General features: G+C 31.7%; 1 protein-coding gene across 3 annotated transcripts; it reads right to left on the bottom strand.

Moving 5' to 3' along the window:
• Nucleotides 1-2,902: 2,902 nt before the first annotated feature.
• Nucleotides 2,903-13,590, bottom strand: LOC134696582 (uncharacterized). Of its 3 annotated transcripts, none has more exons than XM_063558440.1 (3): nucleotides 13,479-13,590; nucleotides 4,624-4,807; nucleotides 2,903-3,931 (listed from the first exon to the last, which is right to left on the bottom strand). In XM_063558440.1, exons 1-3 carry the CDS (start codon nucleotides 13,479-13,481, stop codon nucleotides 3,789-3,791), a joined length of 330 nt encoding a protein of 109 aa, XP_063414510.1. In that variant the 5' UTR covers nucleotides 13,482-13,590; the 3' UTR covers nucleotides 2,903-3,788. The 3 variants fall into 3 exon arrangements, with proteins under 3 accessions (XP_063414510.1, XP_063414509.1, XP_063414511.1); XM_063558439.1 differs by lacking the exon at nucleotides 13,479-13,590 and adding an exon at nucleotides 12,076-12,290; XM_063558441.1 differs by lacking the exon at nucleotides 13,479-13,590 and adding an exon at nucleotides 9,608-9,731.
• Nucleotides 13,591-21,216: the final 7,626 nt, after the last annotated feature.

The following is a 21,216-nucleotide window of genomic DNA, read 5'->3' on the forward strand; positions in this document are numbered from 1 at the left end:
TGTTGTTTTTTATACTCTAAAGACCGCTAAAATATCAAGAATCAATACATTTTGATGAATAGAAGCGGCAAAGTTATAATTTTGTATTAATTTTTATTGATATTTCTGCCTGTTTAGCTTGAGTTACCGCCCTTTTCAATGCAAATTTCCATAGGAATTATAAATGGTAATTATTTTAACCTTCCTCAAGCTAGATCTTATGGGACTTTTTTCTATGTATATTTGGGGTATAATGCTAAAGATTAAAACTTAAACATCTTCTGTTGCAATTACTTTCGGGTTAGGGTAAAATTTATGCTAGATTGACTGGACTATTTGTGTGATAGGGAACTTTCCATATATTTAAAATTCAGCGTTATCCGTAACGTCTAAATTTGATTTTTGAATGTTGTCCTCAGCATAAAATTTCTATCGTTGTTAGACTTGTTATGTTAAAGTACCAAAAATAATATATGTGCCTCATCAAGAATATTACAAGTTTTAGTCATTCGTTTGATGTGTTTGAGCTTTTGATTTTGTCATTCGAATAGGAACTTTCTGTTTTGGTTTTTCTTCGGAGTTCAGTATTTCTGTGATATTCCTTATTTTCCGATATAAATTAAACATGTTACAATGATTCTATTAAAGTATTCAATTTTAAAAATCACTCTTAAAAATATAAACGCCATCCCATTTGATTCCTCACTGTGATATTCTTCAAATTAATCTCTAAACTTTATTTTCATTTTTTTTCTCACAAAAGTTCAAATGAAGTCAAGGACAAAATATATATTTCAAAACCATGAACCAACTAGATGTAAGTGGGTGTTTAAACAAATGCCAATGCTAAACATTTGCTAATCATTTGTTTTCGGTTTAAACTTTTGTACGTCATGTATACAAGTTTTCAGCAATCCACAAAAATTGATACCAACGAAAAGAAATGAATCCACAGTAGTGTAGTTAACGACAATTACTGTAAAAACTCCTTTTCATATTTCTTGACTGCATCTTCTGAATAAGCATATTTTGTGATATGTTCGTTTAGAGACATGCACATGTTAGTCATGTGCTCTGTCCAAATTTTGTTTTTCAAGTTATGTCCTCCTTAAATGAAAAAAAAATGTCCGCATTGATTCTATTACTGCGAATAATTGGTTTAGAAATGGATAGGCATCTTGCAAGTGTTTTATTTTAAAAGTCGTAAAATGTTGATTCTACGTTTTGTGAAATGGGTTTGCCAAGTTGTCAGCACTTGAATCACCATTGATATGGTTATATTTATAAATTTACTGTTCACAACATTTTGAATTTTTGAAATACTAAGGCTTTTCTACTTCAGGCATAGATAACCTTAGCTATATTTGGCAAAACTTTTAGGAATTTCGATCCTCAATGCTCTTTAACTTCGTTTCTTTTTTTACCTTTTATTTTTTTTTGGATTCGAGCGTCACTGATGAGTCTTTTGTAGACGACACGCGCGTCTGGTGTATATACAAAATTAAGTCCTGGTTTCTATGATGAGTTTATATGCAGTTAGCTGACATTCATTCCATGAGGAAAGTATCTGCATAGTAGATGACTTTTTTTAAACATAGAAGTGAATTAAATATATTCAGAATTTTTAGATTTCTAGTTTATAAATGTTTTAATGCATTTATTTTTAAGTTTGAAACTCCCAAATGACGTACACAGTTTACCTTTTGCCTCTCTGTTCAGACCCAGGAAATTTTATCCTTTAAAAGTTTTTATTTTGGTTCATTTTTGCTGTCCAAACCTTTGGTCTTTTGCTAAAGATAATTTTATGATCACGTGTCATGGTCATGTGATATATTACAAGTGCATGTGTACCACTTCTTTTATGTAAGCTGTTTGCTCAAAATTATTCCGATTTTGGGTAAAACCGGTAATTTGAATGCCTGATATTCGTACAAATAGATGATATATTCATCTAGATATAGACAGTGACTTGAGGCAGATGGTGCATGAACTCTGTTTGCAAATACTTTCGCGAGAACAGTCAATAGAACCTTTTCGAAATGACGTCAACGATTCCAAATTCTGAACCGAGACATACAATTTTTATTAAAAAAAAATCATTAGCACATCTAAGTTTATTTTTATGTGCAGATTTACGCAACCCCACGGTCATCTGTGTGATCGCAGGTGCTACTAAAGTAATTATTCCATATTCTTTTTGAGGTTTATAAATGTGGTTTTATTAAAAGAAAGATTGTCTCAGTACAAACGTTTGAGAAACATAAATCGATAATAACGTTGGTGAATATTATTGTGTAGTATTTAAGGTGGTATGGGTGTCTTTCGCCATCTTGGATTGTAAAAAACAGAGAATCTAAGGTCAATATTTTCTATCAAGTTAGCCAAATTTGATGCAGGAATGCAGAATTTAATGTGAATTTTCATCTAAAAGAACCCCTTTAAAAGAATATAACTTAGAAATATTAATATTTTTACAAGTGTAGATTAATTTTGGTTGTTTTTGAATATTTTTCAAATTGGCATTTTAAGGGGAGGTAACTCTATAACAGTGCATTTTCTGAAGGACTCTACTTGAAATTTTCCTATTTTGTCTTTTAGATGGAAAAAACGTACGGTGACCCTATCTTTTCTTTTGATTTTCTCAAAGCATTGTCTGAAAGCAATCTTTTCCTAATTTATTTTACAATTCTATCATTTTGTTTAGTTTTTATTCACAAAATGGTGTTTTTTCCTGTATAATCCATACAAAATTTGTCATTTTGTCACAACCTGTAGCTTGAGAAAATGCACGGTGACCTATCATTTTTATAATATTTTTGATCATGTATCAATAGATACTACATTTTGACAAAGTATGAACAAATTCTATCATTTTTATTTTAGACTCCCATACCACCTTAAAACATAGTAATATAAGCATATGTAGAAAACCAATTTAAGATTTATTCAATATAAGATCATATAACAATATAGTACAAATACCTTATCAGTATTAAATAACAGCACGGAATATATTATCATTTTGTAAACCAGACATCTTTTATAACGTTCATTCTAGATTTTTATTTTACATATACTTCAAGCACCGATGTACACAAAGTGACTTCATGTGTATAGTACATTTAATTTGCTCATGAAAGTTCGAACAACTTGTATCACCCATAAAAACTTTTAACAAAAAGAAAAGCATTGAAGGAATACATGCAAATACTTATTCTCGTCAAAAAGACACATTTGACCTTCAATTACTTGATCAAACGTCAAAATAGAATTGCACACTGGTAACAACTGATAACCCAACACCGTCATTATTTAATGAGAGGAAATATAATACTGTTTACTGTAGATTCATTTATTTTCTTGGGTACCAATATTCATGGATTGAGGAAAACTTGCATGTTTGTGGATATTTGATTACGTAGTTTTGACGAAGCTGTCATATAAACCATAAGAAAATTTGTCATTCGTTGAACATTTAATTTCATGGTTCAATTGTTCCCAAGAATCCACGAAAATTCGTATCCCACGAATAATAATGAATCCACAGTACTTCAAAACATTGGTAAAGAACATAATTCAAGTGACTAGGATGTAAGAGAAAGTTCGACACTTTCTTTATATCCATCTCTATCTGTTCCGTACAAAAAAGTTTAAATATAGATATCAAATGAATTTAATGACATACGCGGCTCCATTTCCACCAGAAAATCTTGGCTCGGCCCCCAATAAATCCGATGGTGTGAAGTTTTCAATAGCACAAATATATGCATATGAAAATGAAAATAAAAGCACTATCTATCTAGGCTGTGTTAGCTAGATGTAATTTCTCTATTCTTCCTCACAGGGGTCACAGTTGGAGTGAGGTATTGGTAAAAGTCTTTGTAGCCAACTTCATGTGGTCTATTTCTTCGTTCCTCGTCAAAAGAAATATATTTCATTTCTCTCTCTATCACTGAAAAAGAAGAAGAAACATGAACTACAACGAATGGCGTGAATGTCATGACTAAGTCTATTGAGCATTGTATTGACAACATTGAAAAGCAAACAATATGAAATGGTACGCTGTGTGTATCTATGCATATTGCTATATTCGTTTGTGCATATAGTTAATAAATTGAAGAAAGTCAAAAATATTCCTCATGTTTAATTAAACGTTTTGATTTATTTTTAGTTGCTCATTGCTGTTACAGTTATACGAAACATATAGTGTTCAGAGACGGTATGCTTGCATTGATATTTGCTGAAAACCATTTGGTATTTTTTAAGGGAAAAAAGCATTCAACAACATAAGATATACTGCCTTTTTATTTTGCAACTGTTTACTCAGGAATAACTCAAACTGATATATATTTTTTTATTATTAGAGTTCATATTTGAATGAAAATGAATGACATGGTTATCTTAAGATTTTCACCAGATGAGATCAGTTAGATTAGAAACTGAGACATCCGTGAAGAGAGAAACGTAAATCAAATGAATATGCAAACTTATAAATCGTGGATAAATAGATAACGCCATGAACAAAAATGACGAACTACAAAAACAGTCTGCAAAATATATCTTATCAAACTATATTAAAGTTGAACAACCGGGGGATCTTAGATGCGCCGGAAGGGTAAGCAGATACTGCCAAACATTACTCACGTTCTGAAGATGGTAATGAGTTGTGTATTTCTGTGGGAGCTTTTTTTAAGTTTCCAAAGAGATTGAAAGTTTCCACTTGAGCCTGCACGGAGGGTTTCTTCTGAATTGACGTGCCACGGAGGCTGAAGAACAATTTCTCATCTATAGGTGGCTTTATCTTCTTTTTCTTCATATCAAATCGTGTCTGAAATGAGAAATAACCTCTGATACAAACAGAAATTGCAATAAATAAAGACAACAGTAGTATACCACTGCTCAAAATTCACCAATCGATAGAGAGAGAACAAATCTGGGTTACAAACTAAAACCGAGAGAAACACATCAACTATACGAGAAAAACAACAGAACAATAGAGTTCAACCAAAAAAACCCAAACGACAATGAAACATACATAGACACGAACTAGTAGATAACAACTGGCTCCTGACTTGGTACAGGACATTTTAAGAAAACAAAAAGGTGGATAAAATATGGTTTTATAGCTAGCTAAACAGGATGGAAGTCGCATCAAATTCCAAAATAACATCGAAGGAAAGTATTAAAACTCCGCCTCCTGGAAAGTTAAACAAAACGTATAGAGAGAGCAATTATTTATATTGTCCTATAACCGAATATTTGTCGATTGTTAATTGCTAGCTTTAGATATACAGAGATAATTGCTGATAACTTTCAGTTTCACATTAGCTTATGATAATGCAATTATCTCTGTGAATAATTAATATAAATCATCGCGTCTGTCTGCGTATATTTATACTAACACTGTTTAATAAATACTTTATTTATAATGTACAATTGTTGTTTAGAAATAAATGTTGATCAGTATTGTGCCCGGCATTTTTAATTATTGATTTTCATTAGAAAAGTGAATTTTCTATTGTTCTCGGTCATCGGTGTAGCTAGGCATACTGTATTATTGCATTTATTTAAACAACCATTCTAATTTACCACAGTATTATTGCATTTATTTAAAACAATCATTCTAATTCAATATGTTTAGGTCTCCAGTAGTTCAGTAGAACACTGGTGAACCAATTACGAACAATCGAATCTCGTTTCGAAAATGAACAAAGTTCAATAGGTGATTTAAATGCGTACGATGGTGTATTTATAATTCAGCGCAATTCCTAACCTCTAAATGTAAATTTTGAATGATGTCCTCAGCAAAAAATTTCCATCGTTGTTAGACTTGTAATTTTAACAGTAACCAAAAATAAAACATGTGCTACATCAAGAATATGACAATTTTTATTCATTCGTTTGATGAGTTTGAGCTTTCAGGGGCGTAGCTATAATGAAACGATTTGCAAACAATACAGGCGAGCGGAACGAAGCGAAAAAACTTTGGGGCCCTTTTATACCGATTTTTTTTCGGTTTTCGGTCATAGGACGTTTAAAGGGGAGCTATATGTAGATAGGACTTATAAAAAATTTATGAATGTAAAACTATTAATAAATCTTCAGAATTGAGTAATACATACACAACACATATTTTTGATACATAATTTACTCAAAATTGTCCCAAATCTGCTCTTCAGGTCTAGGCAGAAACAAACTTCTCTATTACTTTGTCAATATTCACACTGAAATCCCGATGAATAAGCAGGAATGCTAGTAGAACTGTCGTTGTTCATTGTTGTTCGTAAATTTGTTTTCAGCATACGTAGAACACAGATAAACCTCAATGGCAGAACTCGCGTACGTACGTGTTCGGCATGGAGTGACCTCCTAATTGAATTCGTCAGGTCAGTTTTTTATGTCTCAGACAATGTTGAGATTTGTTCATTTGTCATATTTCCTACAACGCGATAAAGCAGATACAGCGCAAAGAAGAAAAACTAGACGCGACTCCACTCTCCAGTTCCCTTATGATATGGTTTATGAACGCAAAACCTAATGATATTTTCCAATACTATTATTTTGACTGAGTACTACAAAATTCAAATCTTGTAAAAGATAAAAGTTACTGTCCGATTCTGTCATAATCTGCATTAAAACTTTTATTTCTATTATGAATTACTATATACGTTGAACCACAAACGTCAAAATCATTCAATCGCGTAGGGGAATTAACTATTTTTGGATTCTCATAAATTCTACCTATAACTTTTGGACTAGTTTAAATCTCGGTCTATTTCTGTAATTTGTTCTTACATACTTTTGATTTTTTTAACTCTGTATGCTTACATTGCCTATGTAAATTTTAAAACTGTGTGTATGCACATTGAACGACAAATTTATGTGACGTTTACAAATTTTATGACGTCAGACACTCAAGTCAATCCATGTGTTCGTAGATAGATGTTTTTGTGTTCTGTAAATTTGTCCCTTTTAAAATTGTTATCGATGATGACTGATGTACCCATATTTTGACTATTTTATTAATTGTGACTGTTTATTTAACGCATCATGTATATATAACGGAATTTGATGAGACTGTTATTAAAGAGAGAGGGTTAGCGCTATAGAACCAGGTTTAATCCACCATTTTCTACATTTGAAAATGCCTGTACCAAGTCAGGAATATGACAGTTCTTGTCTATTCGTTTTTGATGCGTTTCGTTATTTGATTTTGCCATGTGATTATGGACTTTCCGTATTGATTTTCCTCTGAGTTCAGTATTTTTGTGATTTTACTTTTTGAAACAAAATGCCGTTATTTAATGATATTTCATCAATTAAAAAAGTGACATATAAAGGCAACAGTAGTATACCACTGTTCAAAATTCATAAATCGATAGAGAAAAAACAAATCCGGTTTACAAACTAAAACTGAGGGATACGTATCAAATATAAGAGAACTACGACACAATAGAGACACAACACCGAAACGTAACACACAGAGAAACGAACTATAATGTAACAACATAGATGTTTCCTTTGACATTCAATTGGTAAATTTTTATTTTGCCAATTTTTTTTTGGCATGCCGAATCGATGTTCACGCAACTGCGTGTTCGCATATAGAGAACTACGCGCCTGAGCTTTTGATTCTGTCATTTGATTAGGAACTTTCTGTTTTGGTTTTTCCTCGGAATTCAGTATTTTTGTGATATTACTTATTTTCCGATACAAATTAAACATGTTATGATGAATCTATTCAGACAGTCAATTTTAAAAAGAACCGTTAAAAATATAAACGCCATCCCATTTGATTCCCCACTGTGATATTCGTTAAATATAGATTCTACCACTGCATCGAGTGTAATACGATATTTGTCCACTCGAGACAGTTAAATTTTCAAATTTAAAGTCCGAGCCGAGAGTGGATAAATATCGTATTACACGAGATTTGGTGGTGGAATCTGTTACTCTAAAGATTTTCTAACATTATGCAGGAAAACATATTCCTTCTTTGCGATCGATCTGCAAAAAGATGTGTTCTTTCTATGTGACGTCGTCAGGCATGGTCGCCTTTTTTCATGCCGTCACAATAGGAAATTCAGAGGAAAGCAAGAAAATTCGACGTCATAATCGGATTTTAACCAAAGAAGTACTTTGATCAAACGAACCACACGTTGATTAATTTTTTTTTAATTTTTATTATTTATTTTTATTTTATTATTTTTTCAGAAAGGGATAAATTGACGAAGAATTAGAGAAAATAATCTCTGAACTTTATTTTTTTTTCTCACAAAGTTCACATCAAGTCGAAGACAAAATATATATTTCAAAACCATGAACCAACTAGATGTAAGTGGGTGTTTAAACAAATAACTAGGTTAAATATTTGCTATTCATTTGTTTTTGGTTTAAACTTGTGTACGTCATTTGCTTCATTTTTGTACAGTGCTAACAAGATGACTACGTGTTTTTATCTGGTGTCTAATAGTTAGTATCCGACCTTGATACTTTAACCTAGAACAGGTAGTGATGCATTTTGTTTTGCCCACGTGCTAGCACAGTATATCATATGAGGTGTGAATGGATGGTCAGACATTTCTCCTACGTGCATCTAGGGGGAACCAATACCTAATTTCTATACATATGTCAGACCAAGTTTTTAAAGTAAATATCCTTTAAATTTTGGAAACAAGGAAACGTGTCAACCATAAACAATAAAGTATATCATATAACTTTTGCTTTATTGTCTCGTACATATATCAATCAGTTTCCTTCTTTGAATGGTTTTACATTTGTCATTTCGAGGTCTTTAAAATTTTACTATGCGGCATGGATTTTTGAAGGCCGCACGGTGACATATAGTTGTTAACTGCTATCGAATAGATATGAATACATGGCAAATGTAATAGTTGCCTCCGACTGAAGCTGAACAATATCATAAGCAGGATTTGTTACCAAAAAAAAAGACGAATATCATCTGCGTATCAGGGTGTAATATCTACAAGTAATATAATGTCTTTATTCTTTATGACAATTGAAATTACTTCCATTCGATGAACATTACAGGTTACACTTAAGTTTTTTTTATATTTTATTGCACTGATAGTTTTCTTCTTCTCATGGCCATTACATTGACTTGTTTACTTCAACACAATACTCCCTTTGGCATCATTTACCACCTTTTGCGTGACGGTGACCAAGGATTTTTAATAGAAACTATAATTACTATTAATGTCGTTCCTTTTACGAAGGTTTCATATATACTGAAAATGAAGCCTAAACAGTCTTCGTAAAACGGAAAAAAAGTTTCAACTCGGCCGCTTAATCAGCTGGTAAGAAAGTGAATATGTTAAGATTCCTTCCTTCTCGAGTGAACTCGATAATAATGAAGAACAGAATCTCATACAAAATAATGTTCGGCAGTTATAAGATTAAGATTACACGTAAAAAGTAAAATAACAAAAAATATCGAATCCAGGGAATATTCAAATCGTAATGTACGTATCAAAAAATGAAATCAGAAGCTCAAACACATCAAGCAATTGAAAAAATATCTGTAATATTCCAAAAACATTTTTTGAAGTTCTTCTTGTATAAATATTCTGTCCCCTCCAAATAAGATACTAATAAATGTAATACATACGTTGAACAAATGCTATGATGAAAACCGTCTATGCTTGTTTGTCATATTTGCGTGGCGGAGAATTTGTTATTTTTTTAATTCCCATTGTATAACGTATTAATCTATTTGATATACAATCGATATACTTTCACTTTAACACGTTGAAGTATTATGTTTTATATTAAATATTTAAACATGTTTTATGACAACAAAAGAATTTATAATTGCTTGCAATTAAAGCTTTAAATGTTGCATTTTTAATGGTAAGCTTTAAATAAGATCTATATGTCATTTTTAAAACCCATCCCTTGCATTAACAAAGTGATCGAATATCTAATTTCTTTTAGTTAATTTTGTATGGTGTATAGAGGCATCGATATCTTATTTAAACATTTTAAAAAATCTCAAACAAATGTGTAAAGAACAATAAGTTTCGACCTCCTACAAAGATGTAATGTCATGCCAGCAGAAGTAATCGAGTAAACCTTTTTCTAAATTATTAATAATATTAATATACGTTTATAGAAGGATTCAAAATATCAACTTTATGTACTTGTCTCGATTTTGCTGATGTACTATGAACTTATTTACTATAATTATACTACATATGAAGTTCTTTGCCAATAAACACATTACAAAAAAAAAGAAGTAATAGAGTAAAACAAATCGTTACCCGGTGCAGATCTTTGCATCATTTGGACGTGCCCCTTAGATGATAATGTTTTCTAAGTATTGCTTATCATTGACGTAGAATCGTTTATCAATTGGTTCTTATTTTTATTTGTCCATACGTAAATTTAGTCGTTGTGACAACAGAAGTAGTAAGTCTGACGAGTGTTGTCCGCTGATTCGTAATTTAATTTCATCCGCCCAGACAATAGTTAGCAAAGGGTGAAACTATAACCTATCTTTATCATGTCCAATCGGTTCAGCTAAGTCCTAATCTACCCACAACGCCGTCATATCAAATTTTCATCACCACATGCACACATGCATTGCAATTTAACAATTATCATATATTTATTAAGGTCATTAAATGTAATGATATTATAGACAAACTTTACCATAGTACGGCGTCATAGTACATATTGGTCCCACACAAATAAACGGTCGATATCGAATGTTATATTGAAACTTTAGCTCTGAAAGTTAATTGTTTAACACTAGAGGTGTTGAAGTCTTGCGTGGTATGGTAAAGTCAAGTCAGTGCTCTAGGGAGTTTTCTTTACCTTATCTGGTCTATACTTTAAAAATTCATGTTCAGCGCCATACTGTAGATTTTCAACACAAAAGATTTATATGGCATCCCTACAGGATTTTATATTTCTTCTTGTTTTGATTTTTAACATATGACTTAACTTCTGCAACGTTAAACTTTAATTAACAAAATCTAAGCGAAAACTCTAGAGTCGTTATATTGGGTAGATGCCTTTGCTGGTAGACTGCTAGTCCCTTAGGATAACATCACCCAGTAGCCAGTAATTCATTTCTGACATACCAATATATACCAAAGGTACCAGGCTTATAATTTAATACACCAGAGGCGCGTGTCGTCTACACAAGACGCATCAGAGGCACTCAAATAAAAAAAAGTTTTTAAGACAAACAAATACAAGTTGAAGATGATTGGACCCAAAATTCCAAAACGTTATGCCACTACGGATATTGTGTTATAAAAGAGGGACGAAAGATACCAAAGGGACAGTCAAGAATTTGCTGTTTTTGAAATAATTTTAAATTAAGTAATATATCTCACTGATTCCTTTCCGACTTCTTTTGGTTTATCAGCTCTTATATGTTTTTCAATATTTTGTCCCCGTGCATCACTTAAGAGACATTAAGCCAAAAATGTGCATTTATTCGGTTAAGTATAGACACCGTTAATGCATACACTTAGTATCCTTATATAACCAAATATTAATGTCCTTATCATGTAACCTTTTGCACTATATGTTAAATACATGATATAGCCATGTATATTTTATGTTTTATAGCCATTTTTTTAATGGTGTGTAGCACTATTCATTTTATGTCGTATGACCAGATTTATTTCAAGTCGTTAATAACCATATTAACTGTATGTCAATATAGCCATTTTTATTTAATATGTCGTTATATGCATATTTATTTTATGTCTTAAAGTCATATTTATTTGATGCCGGTATAGAGGAGATACATTCAGCATCATTTTTTTATTGATAAATATGCATAAAGTCAATGGCACAATATAAGCCTTATACACTTTAATTCATATTTTGTTTTTAATTTGATTTATTTCGGTCAGCTCACTATTCGAACATACTTTATTAAATTTATAGCTGACCATACATGAAATATTTGCCACTGGACATTCTGTAAACATTAAGCATTCAATAAATTAACCACAATATAAAGCCCTAGTAAAATTGGTCACTTATATATCATAGTTAGGTTAGTAGCTTGGGGATTTGACTGAAATACCCTAAACATAAAAAAATGTTTCCACAAACCTTAAACATCATTGAATTCAACAGACTCCAATATTTACAAAGCGTACTGTTGTATTATCAAAACATTATACGCATATGCCCAATGCAGTCTTGTCATATTTATTACAATAATAAATTGTCCTACTTAATCTCGGATTAAATGTATGAATTAACATATAATCCATCAAAATTTATCCGATTAGTGAATATGAAAACGAGACAAACAATACACATTTAATCTACCATCTTGATCCTCTCTATGCATTATGGATCATTATGTTTATAATTTTTTTATTTCCCGAGTTTTTCAACTTCGATATTAACATGTAAATTGGTCAAGTATTCTGCCAACTTAAAATGTTTGGATAGATTTAAAAGTTTCAATTTAATTCTAATTTGCATTATACATATTAAAGTTTAAAGAAGTGCTCTCCATTAGCATTTAATAAATATTTGATATTTATTAAAATGAAATGTGACGTTTAATTAATGTACAATTGGTTCATAGTGGATCAATAATCTCTAAGTGTGTTTAGAGATTAGGTCTAAGGAGGCAGGTTAATTATGTAGGTTTATTTCACAATTGAGGAACTTAGTTTAAACCACGATGACGTCGGATAATGTTTTACCGAAGCTTAAGTAAGGTCGGAAAGTAGGGAGAAGAAAAAACAAACCGGAAATAAATGACACTGTTTTTGAAATGGTAGGAATTACCAAAAACAAATCATTTAATATATTTTGACTTTTTTCCAATTTATTTTAAAATTAGGGGGAAAAAAACCAAAAAACAACTTAGCACTGAAATTGAAACTGTTAAAATACGATTCTTTTTTGTGACTCTAGACACCGACAACGACCATTTGTGTGTTTTTCCGTGAAACATTGTAAGATATAAAACTGCAATTATTTTGTTTTGTTTTTATAACAACATAGAAGATACAGTTTAAAAACTATTGCTTTAATTTCTTAACTTATCTTCCTTAAAAACAAATGATGTATGTCCCTCCTGAAAAGAACAAAAAAAAATAAAGTAAGAAGGAGGCGTACAGAAAAGAGTAACACTGATTTTTTTCTCGAGGAAACAAAAAACGAACTGTAAATCTTCTGTTAAGTAAATTGAAAAAAAAACAATGAAAACCAAAATATCATAATGTAGAATAAAATTCATTATATTTACACTTCAAAAGTCATTCAATGAACTTATCAAGAAATAAGACGAAATCAAAACGAAAATGAAACTAAATTATCTCCAATTGGTTTGATATGAGAATATACATTTTTATAAATTTATCAACATTCCGAGCCCGCCTCCCCCTTTTTAAAAAAAACCATGTCCAATATTGTACAAACGACATCTTTGGTATAATCAAAGACCACTTTTGTTTTGTTTTACAAATATAAGTACAGAAAATTACACCACTCACCATCCGCTAAACCTTGCTGTGTCAAAAGTGCACCATAACACAACGTTGTGTTATTATGTATATTAAAGTATATATTTAAATATATAGATTAACAAGATATAAAACAAACTATAGAATATTTTTTTTCTCATATCAACACTAATGAAATATTGACGGAGACAAAGAACTTGTTGATTCTGTCCACCGTCTGACGACTAAATTCGATCGAATTTCCGATATATATTCAAATATGTATTGTTTGTTGGAAGTTTATTGGGTATTGTAAAGATAACATTTTTGAAATTTGTCAATATGTTTAATAACACAACTGCTAGTCGATAAAATGATATTATCGCTATTTTGTGCATTTTTCCTTTGATCTTTTTTTGTGATAATTTTCATATCATGCTACTCGCTTGAGATGGAAAAATTATCGCTAGAAACTAAGGACGCCACGTGCGTTGTTAACGAAATTGACATTGAAATTGACAACGTCGTCATAGGTAAAATAGCGATAAACAGATTATCATTGGTCATCTCAACTCGATTGCTTTTCTCACTTTCGCTGTTCCAGCTCAAGCGAGAAAATCATTCTTGTTGAGATAATCAACGATAATCTATAATTACGGGGTGATTACGTCAACGCGACATCAAACCACCAATTAAAAATATAAAGAAAGGCATCGACTTGACAGTAATGGTGCTCAGCGACCACGTATACATATATCAGAAAAAAGTAAAATTACAAAAAATAGTATCCTCCGAGGAAATTTCAAACCGGAAAGTCTCTAATCAAAATGCAAAATTTAACGCTTAAACACATCCAACGAATGGATAACAATTGTCATATTCCTGACTTGGTACAGTGTTCTTCTATGTAGAAAATGGTTGATTGAACCGGGTTTTATAGCCATTTAAACCTCTCACTTGAATGACAGTCGCATCATATCCAGAAATCAACGCCACTTTGCTTATTTGAATATTATACTAAAGAAATCGGATACGGGTCACGGAAATTACTAAAAATGATAGGGAATTTTGAAAAAAATGCCTTTTTTAATTTTAATTTAAGTGATAGACAGGTTGCCGGAGCAGAAAATGAATATACACAACAATATACACCATTTAAACGAAACATTATGACTGTTGTTGCAAAAATACAGGTTCCTGAGCTATTTTAAATATCGAAGCGAGAGGCCTTTAACATTGCAGTGTAAAATACAGGCTAAAATGGCTGAAACGTCAAATTTGCCAACTTCGTGTTGAAAATTGGCTTACAAGGTCATTACAAAAACATGTTGCCGGGGTGGATTTTGAAACTTGAATTTCCAAAGAATAAGCAAGTCCAAACCTTGTATGTGTAGTCGTTGAACTCTAGGTTCCCACGTAAAATTAAAATGTCACTATTTCAAGAAGAATAAACTCACGAAAGCACGAAAAAATCACTAAATTCACATTCATTGTTTTGATTTTGACCGCTTGACAACTTTACGGAAATATCAAAGTGATTGTAAATAAGGACTCTGTGACGGGCAACTTATAATATCCGTGTTTTAAAGATTTTAATGATATCAAGCCTATCAAGCCAGTCCAGTTCAAACTACTATCACGTGGTACAATTCTCATTTACATATTATGAATATTAATTAGCAAAACCACTACTCATTTCTGGCTATGTCAAGTTCCATTATATTGGAAACGATGCGTGAACAAAACAAACAGACATTATAGGTCAAAATGTCAAAAATAAGGGTACAGCAGTCAACATTGTGTTATAATCTTGGATAAAAACAAACAAATACATACAGGAGAGTTTTCTCATTGGCACTCACACCACATCTTCCTATATCTATAAACACGTATATCAAATTTAACAATCTCATTCATTGCTGTTTTATCATACGGTTTTTATTTATCTATGTTAAATCCACACGTTATGGATTGAAACATTTTAAGAACTTGGACCGAATCCCTACCTTGACAGGTACATAGTTACGTTTACATCAGCTCTGACGTAGAATTGCGCGTTTGACATATATCAGTTGAACATGTTTAGCATGTAAAAGTCACTCAGGTAGATATAAGATAATTTTGTCGTTCAAAGTATGAACATAATATAGCGTATAGTTCTTTTAGGCATATCCTCTGCAGAATATAAAAGAGACGATTCCCTTGTCCTTCTTGCTGCTAAACATCGACAAAGGTTATAACAAGTTCAGGTATGCATTGGGTTTGTGGTGGGTTGGTACGCAATCTACATGTAACAATTTCGCCGTGTTGATCGAGGCAAACAATTATTGATGTGTACTACGGGGGCGGGGTTCGGGGATATTGTGTCGCTCGAATCCGTCCATTAAGATCTGAATGTTTACCACTTAATACCTAATTTAAGAGGACAACTAACAATTGTCTATGTGTTCACTTGAGTAGGCAGTTTTAAGTCATGATTGCAAATGCTATATACATTTATATCATATTTTTTTTATATCATGAGACTTGCAGACTCATTCTATCCTTGCTAAGTATAAGAAATGCGGGACTGCTAGAACTATACTGCAGTAATGAAGGGCATTCTTTGATAAAACTGAACTTTGAATGATATACACATGCATGTTACAGTGCGGTCATCTCAATGTCATGATTGCAGTCTCATTGCTATCCATGCTGATCATACGCCTGTGGGTCTATAAGAAATGTGTTGTAATGTTGAGTTGTTATCAATGAGACTGAACTTTTCTTGACTCTAATTTTCTAAATACATGTTGCTGAATAGACATTTTTAAGTATTAATGCAAATACCATACATAGTCATATCGTATACTAGTTTCCAATATCACGTCACATGCAATCTCATTTGCTACAATGTATCAATGATAAGCAAACGTTTTGCAGGTTGTCATATCAAATCCATCATTACAAATACCATACATAGTTTGTCGAATCCTTTTTTTTAATGTCACTTCACTTCCAGTCTCATTGCTTTCCATGCTGAGAATAAAGACTGTGGGTCTACCAGAAATATACTGTGAATATAATTTTTTTTATGTGGTATGATTGCCAATGGGAAAACCTTTCGCAAAGGACCAAAATGACACAGACATTAACAACTATAGGTCACCGTATAGCCTTCAATAATGGACAAAGCATATACCGCATAATCAGCTATAAAGGCCGTAAAACAATTCAAACGGGAAACTTACGGCCTTATATATGTACAAAAAAGAACGAAAAACAAATATAACTCATAAACAAACAACAACCACTGAATTAAAGGCTCTGTGAAGTCGGGTTAAAATTAATGAGACTGAAGTTTGCTTGACATTCATTTTTTTAATGCATGTTGCTGACGCGATATTTTAATGTTTTTAATGTAATTTCCATATATAGTTATATATAAAGGCAACAGTAGTATACCGCTGTTCAAAACTCATAAATCCATGGACAAAAAACAAAATCGGGATAACAAACTAAAACCGAGGGAAACGCATTAAATATAAGAGGAGAACAACGAAACAACACCGAAATGCAACACACACAGAAACGGACCAAGCATCAGACAAAATACCACCAGAATAACAAATATAACATGAAAACCAAATACATGAATTTAGGATAGACAAGTACCGTGCCACGTCTTATCTCAATATCTCAAAAATAAGAGAAAACACAAACGAGTCAACGTTAAAATGCAACACACACAGAAACGAACAATAATATAACAATGGCCATCTTCCTGACTTGGTACAGGACACTTTTAAAGGGGAATAAAAGTGGTAGGTTGAACCTGGTTTTGTGGCATGCCAAACCTCGCACTTTAATGGCAAAGTTAAATATAACATTGAAATGACAACATAATATTACAGGACTACAATACAAATAAGTAGGAGAACATATTAGACAAAGAAAAACATGATTAATAGATAACAAAAAGCATCAGGTTTAAAATTCAATACGCCAAAAACGCGCCTTCTCCACACAAGACTCACCAGTGACGCCCAGCTATGGAAGATCGAAAGTGAAAAAAGTACAAAGTTGTACAGCACTGAAGATCAAAAGTTGAAAAGGTTTCGCCAAATACGGCATTGTTTTTATGCCCGGGATAAGAACATTCTTATTATATAGAACAATTCATGCTATTGCAAACAGTAAATTTTATCAAATGAATATGAAAGAGATATACATAAAGAAACTGAAGTATTAACTTATTACAGAAAACTAAACCCGAATACATAACGCCCAGATATAAAAGATCGAAAGTGAAAAAGGTACAAAGATGTACAGCACTGAAGATCAAAAGTTGTAAAGGTTTTGCCAAATATGGCATTGTTTCTATGCACGGGATAAGAACATCCTTATTATATAGAACACTTAATGCGGTTGCAAACAGTAAATTTTAACAAAAGAATATGAATATTATATCATATACTCTTTTATATCATGATTTTTGCAGTCTCTTTTCTATCCATGCTGAACACATATATGTTACAATGTATTTGGGCCTAGTTTAACTATACTTATGCCATGTAGGGTATTCATGAATCATGTGTGAATAAGACGCAATTGTGTATGACATTTATATGCATGTTACTGTGTGGTTATCTTTATGTTTTGATCAAAAACCATTTATTTATATCGACTAAATTTTTTAAAATACCACGTCACTTGCTTTTTCATTTTCTATCTAAGTTAAGCAAAGGTGACTAGGGTTAACCAGACATTTACTGAAGTAATGTAGGACATTGTTTTATGAAACTGAATTTACATGCATATTTTTACGTTGGCATCTTATAAATGTCATGATTGCAAAAACAATATATAGTTATATCGAATACTCAGGTCTACTACAATTCTTTAATGAAACTTAACTTTTATGACATTTTTTATGTTACTGTGTGGTCATTTTATTGTTTTGATGCAAATATAGTAGCTATATCGACAACATTTTTTTAATACCACGTCGCTTGAATTGCTATCTCATTTGCTATTCAAGTTAAGAAAAGGTTATTGGGGTCTACTAGAACTAAACTGAAGTAATGTAGGGTATTCATTAATAAATATGACATTTATATGAATGTTACTGTGTGGTCATCTTAATGCTGTGATTCAAAAAACATATATTTATATATACTTAATGTTTTTGAATATCACGTCACTTGCTATCCCATTTGCTATCCAAGTTAAGCAAAGGATAGGTGGGGTTCTGAAGTGATGTAGGGCATTCTTTGATGAAACTGAATTAACATGCATATTTGTACGTTGGCATCTTAAAAATGTCATGATTGCAAACACCATATATAGTTATATCGAATACTCAGGTTTACTAGAACTAAACTGAATTAATGTAGGGTATTCTTTAATAAAACAGATTTTTTTTAATGACATTTAAAAGAATATTACTGTGTGGTCATTTTATTGTTTTGATGCACATATCATATATAGTTATATCGAGTAGTGTTTAATACCACGTCACTTGCTTTCTCATTTTCTTTCATGTGTTAAGCAACGGTTATGCAGATCTACTAGAACTAAACTGAAGTAATGTAGATTATTCTATAATAAAACAGATTTTTTATGTCATTTATATTGATGTTACTGTGTGGTCATCTTAATGTGTTGATGCAAATACTCTAAATAGTTATATCGAATACTTAATATCACGTCACTTTGAATTTCATTTACTATCCAGTCAAGGCAAAGGTCATATGGGTCTCCCAGAACTTTACCGAAGTTATGTAGGGCATTCTTTGATGAAACTGAATTTTGTATGACATCTACATACATATTTCTACGTTGGTGTCTTAAAAATGTCATGATTGAAAATATCATATACATATATGATTATATCGAACACTTTTTTTAATAACACTACGCATGCAGTCTCATGTTCTATCCAAGTTAAGCAAAGGTAATGTGGGTCTACCAGACCTACACTGAAGTAATGTATGGTGTTCTTTGATGGAATAGAATTTTGTATGACATATTCGTGCATATTTATACGTTAGACTCTTTCAAATGTCATAACTGCAATTACCATACATAGGTATATGATCGAATACTGTTTTTTCTTTATATCACGACACATTTAGTCTGGTTTTTACCCATTCTAAGCATGCGTTACGTTTGTTTACTAGACATGTACTGATGGAATCTATTTTTTATGACTACTACATGCATATTTCTAAGCTGGTATATTCTAAATGTCATGATTGCAAATACCATATGTACTTATATCGAATATTGTTTTAATATCATGACACTTGTAGTCTCGTTCTCATCAATGTTAAGCATAGGTTAAGCTGGTTAACTAGAACTATAATGTTGTTATGTGTGTTATTATTTAATAAGAGTTGTTTGCGGGATATTCATATGCGTATATATACGTGACCATCGTAATGTCATGATTACAGATACCATAAAAAGTTTTATAGAATACTTTTTTCATCATGACACATTTATTCAAATTCTTACCTGACTTGGTACATGCATTTTCAAAGGTAGAAAAAGGTGCATTAAACCTGGTTTTATAGCGCTAAACCTCTCACTTTAATGACATTCGCATCACATTCTGCCATTTTTACAATCATGACATCTTAATTTCATGATTGCAGATACCACATCTAGAAATATCGAATACTTTTTTGTAAGTATCATGAAACATGCATTGGCATTCTTACGTGTTTCTTTATATTATGAGGCTGACTTCATACAGGAACTTCTTTGGCCATGGCGTTGTTAAGTTTATTTTCAATCTACGAGTTTGACTCTACCTCTGGTATCTTTTGTCCCTCTATTACCAATGTTGAAGTATGAGGGTCTACTAAAAATATATACTACTTCTGTGATATAGGTTATTTCTATGGAGTCTGAAATGTTAATACATTATATGAATATTGTTGTATATACATGTTAAAGTAATTCATATATGTATACATCGATCGAATACAGATTAAAATATAATGGCACAGGAAGTCTCATGTAAACCAATGCAGAGCATGCATCAGTTATGTGGGTCTACAATAACTATGAGACTGTTATTTGATCGAAATGTGTATGCATGATTTTTTTTCTTACCAATTCTGAGCATACGTTGTGCTGGTCTATTAGAACTTTACAGAAATAATGTAGGGTATTTTTCTTTAATGAGAATGTACTTTCCGTGATATTCATAATTATGCACGTTGCCTTGAAGACACTTAAGTTCATGTTCACAGTAACAATCATAGCTATATAGATTTTTTTTAATATGATGACTGTTCGTTAATGAGACTGTACTTTGTGTGATATTGATATATTGTTATGAGGTTATTTGAATGCCATGGTTGCAAATACATGTACCATATAAAGTTATATCGAATACCTTTTTTTTTTAAAATTATCACGACAGATGAAATCTTCTAGATCTTTACTAAAGTGACGAAGGGAACTCCAAAAGAAAACTGAACTTAGCATGACATCCATATGAATATTACTGTGTGGGAGTCATAATCATGATCTCAGTTTTCCATTGGTCAAAATTCGATTATGACGTCAAATAATTACTATTTCCTCTAAATTTCCTTTCAAGACGTCATGACAAAAAGGCGACCCGTGTCTAAATCTATTACATAGAAAGAAAGGATCTTTTTTGCAAAGCATTCGAAAAGAAATATTAAGATAAAGATAACATGACATGTGTCGTTTCATTCTCACCCATGCTAAGCACTATTCAAATGTCAGACTTTGTATATTCATTATCTTTTTCAGATGATAGTTCTCAATT

Source organism: Mytilus trossulus, chromosome 14, assembly GCF_036588685.1.
Source record: "Mytilus trossulus isolate FHL-02 chromosome 14, PNRI_Mtr1.1.1.hap1, whole genome shotgun sequence".
NCBI classification, from domain to species: domain Eukaryota; kingdom Metazoa; phylum Mollusca; class Bivalvia; order Mytilida; family Mytilidae; genus Mytilus; species Mytilus trossulus.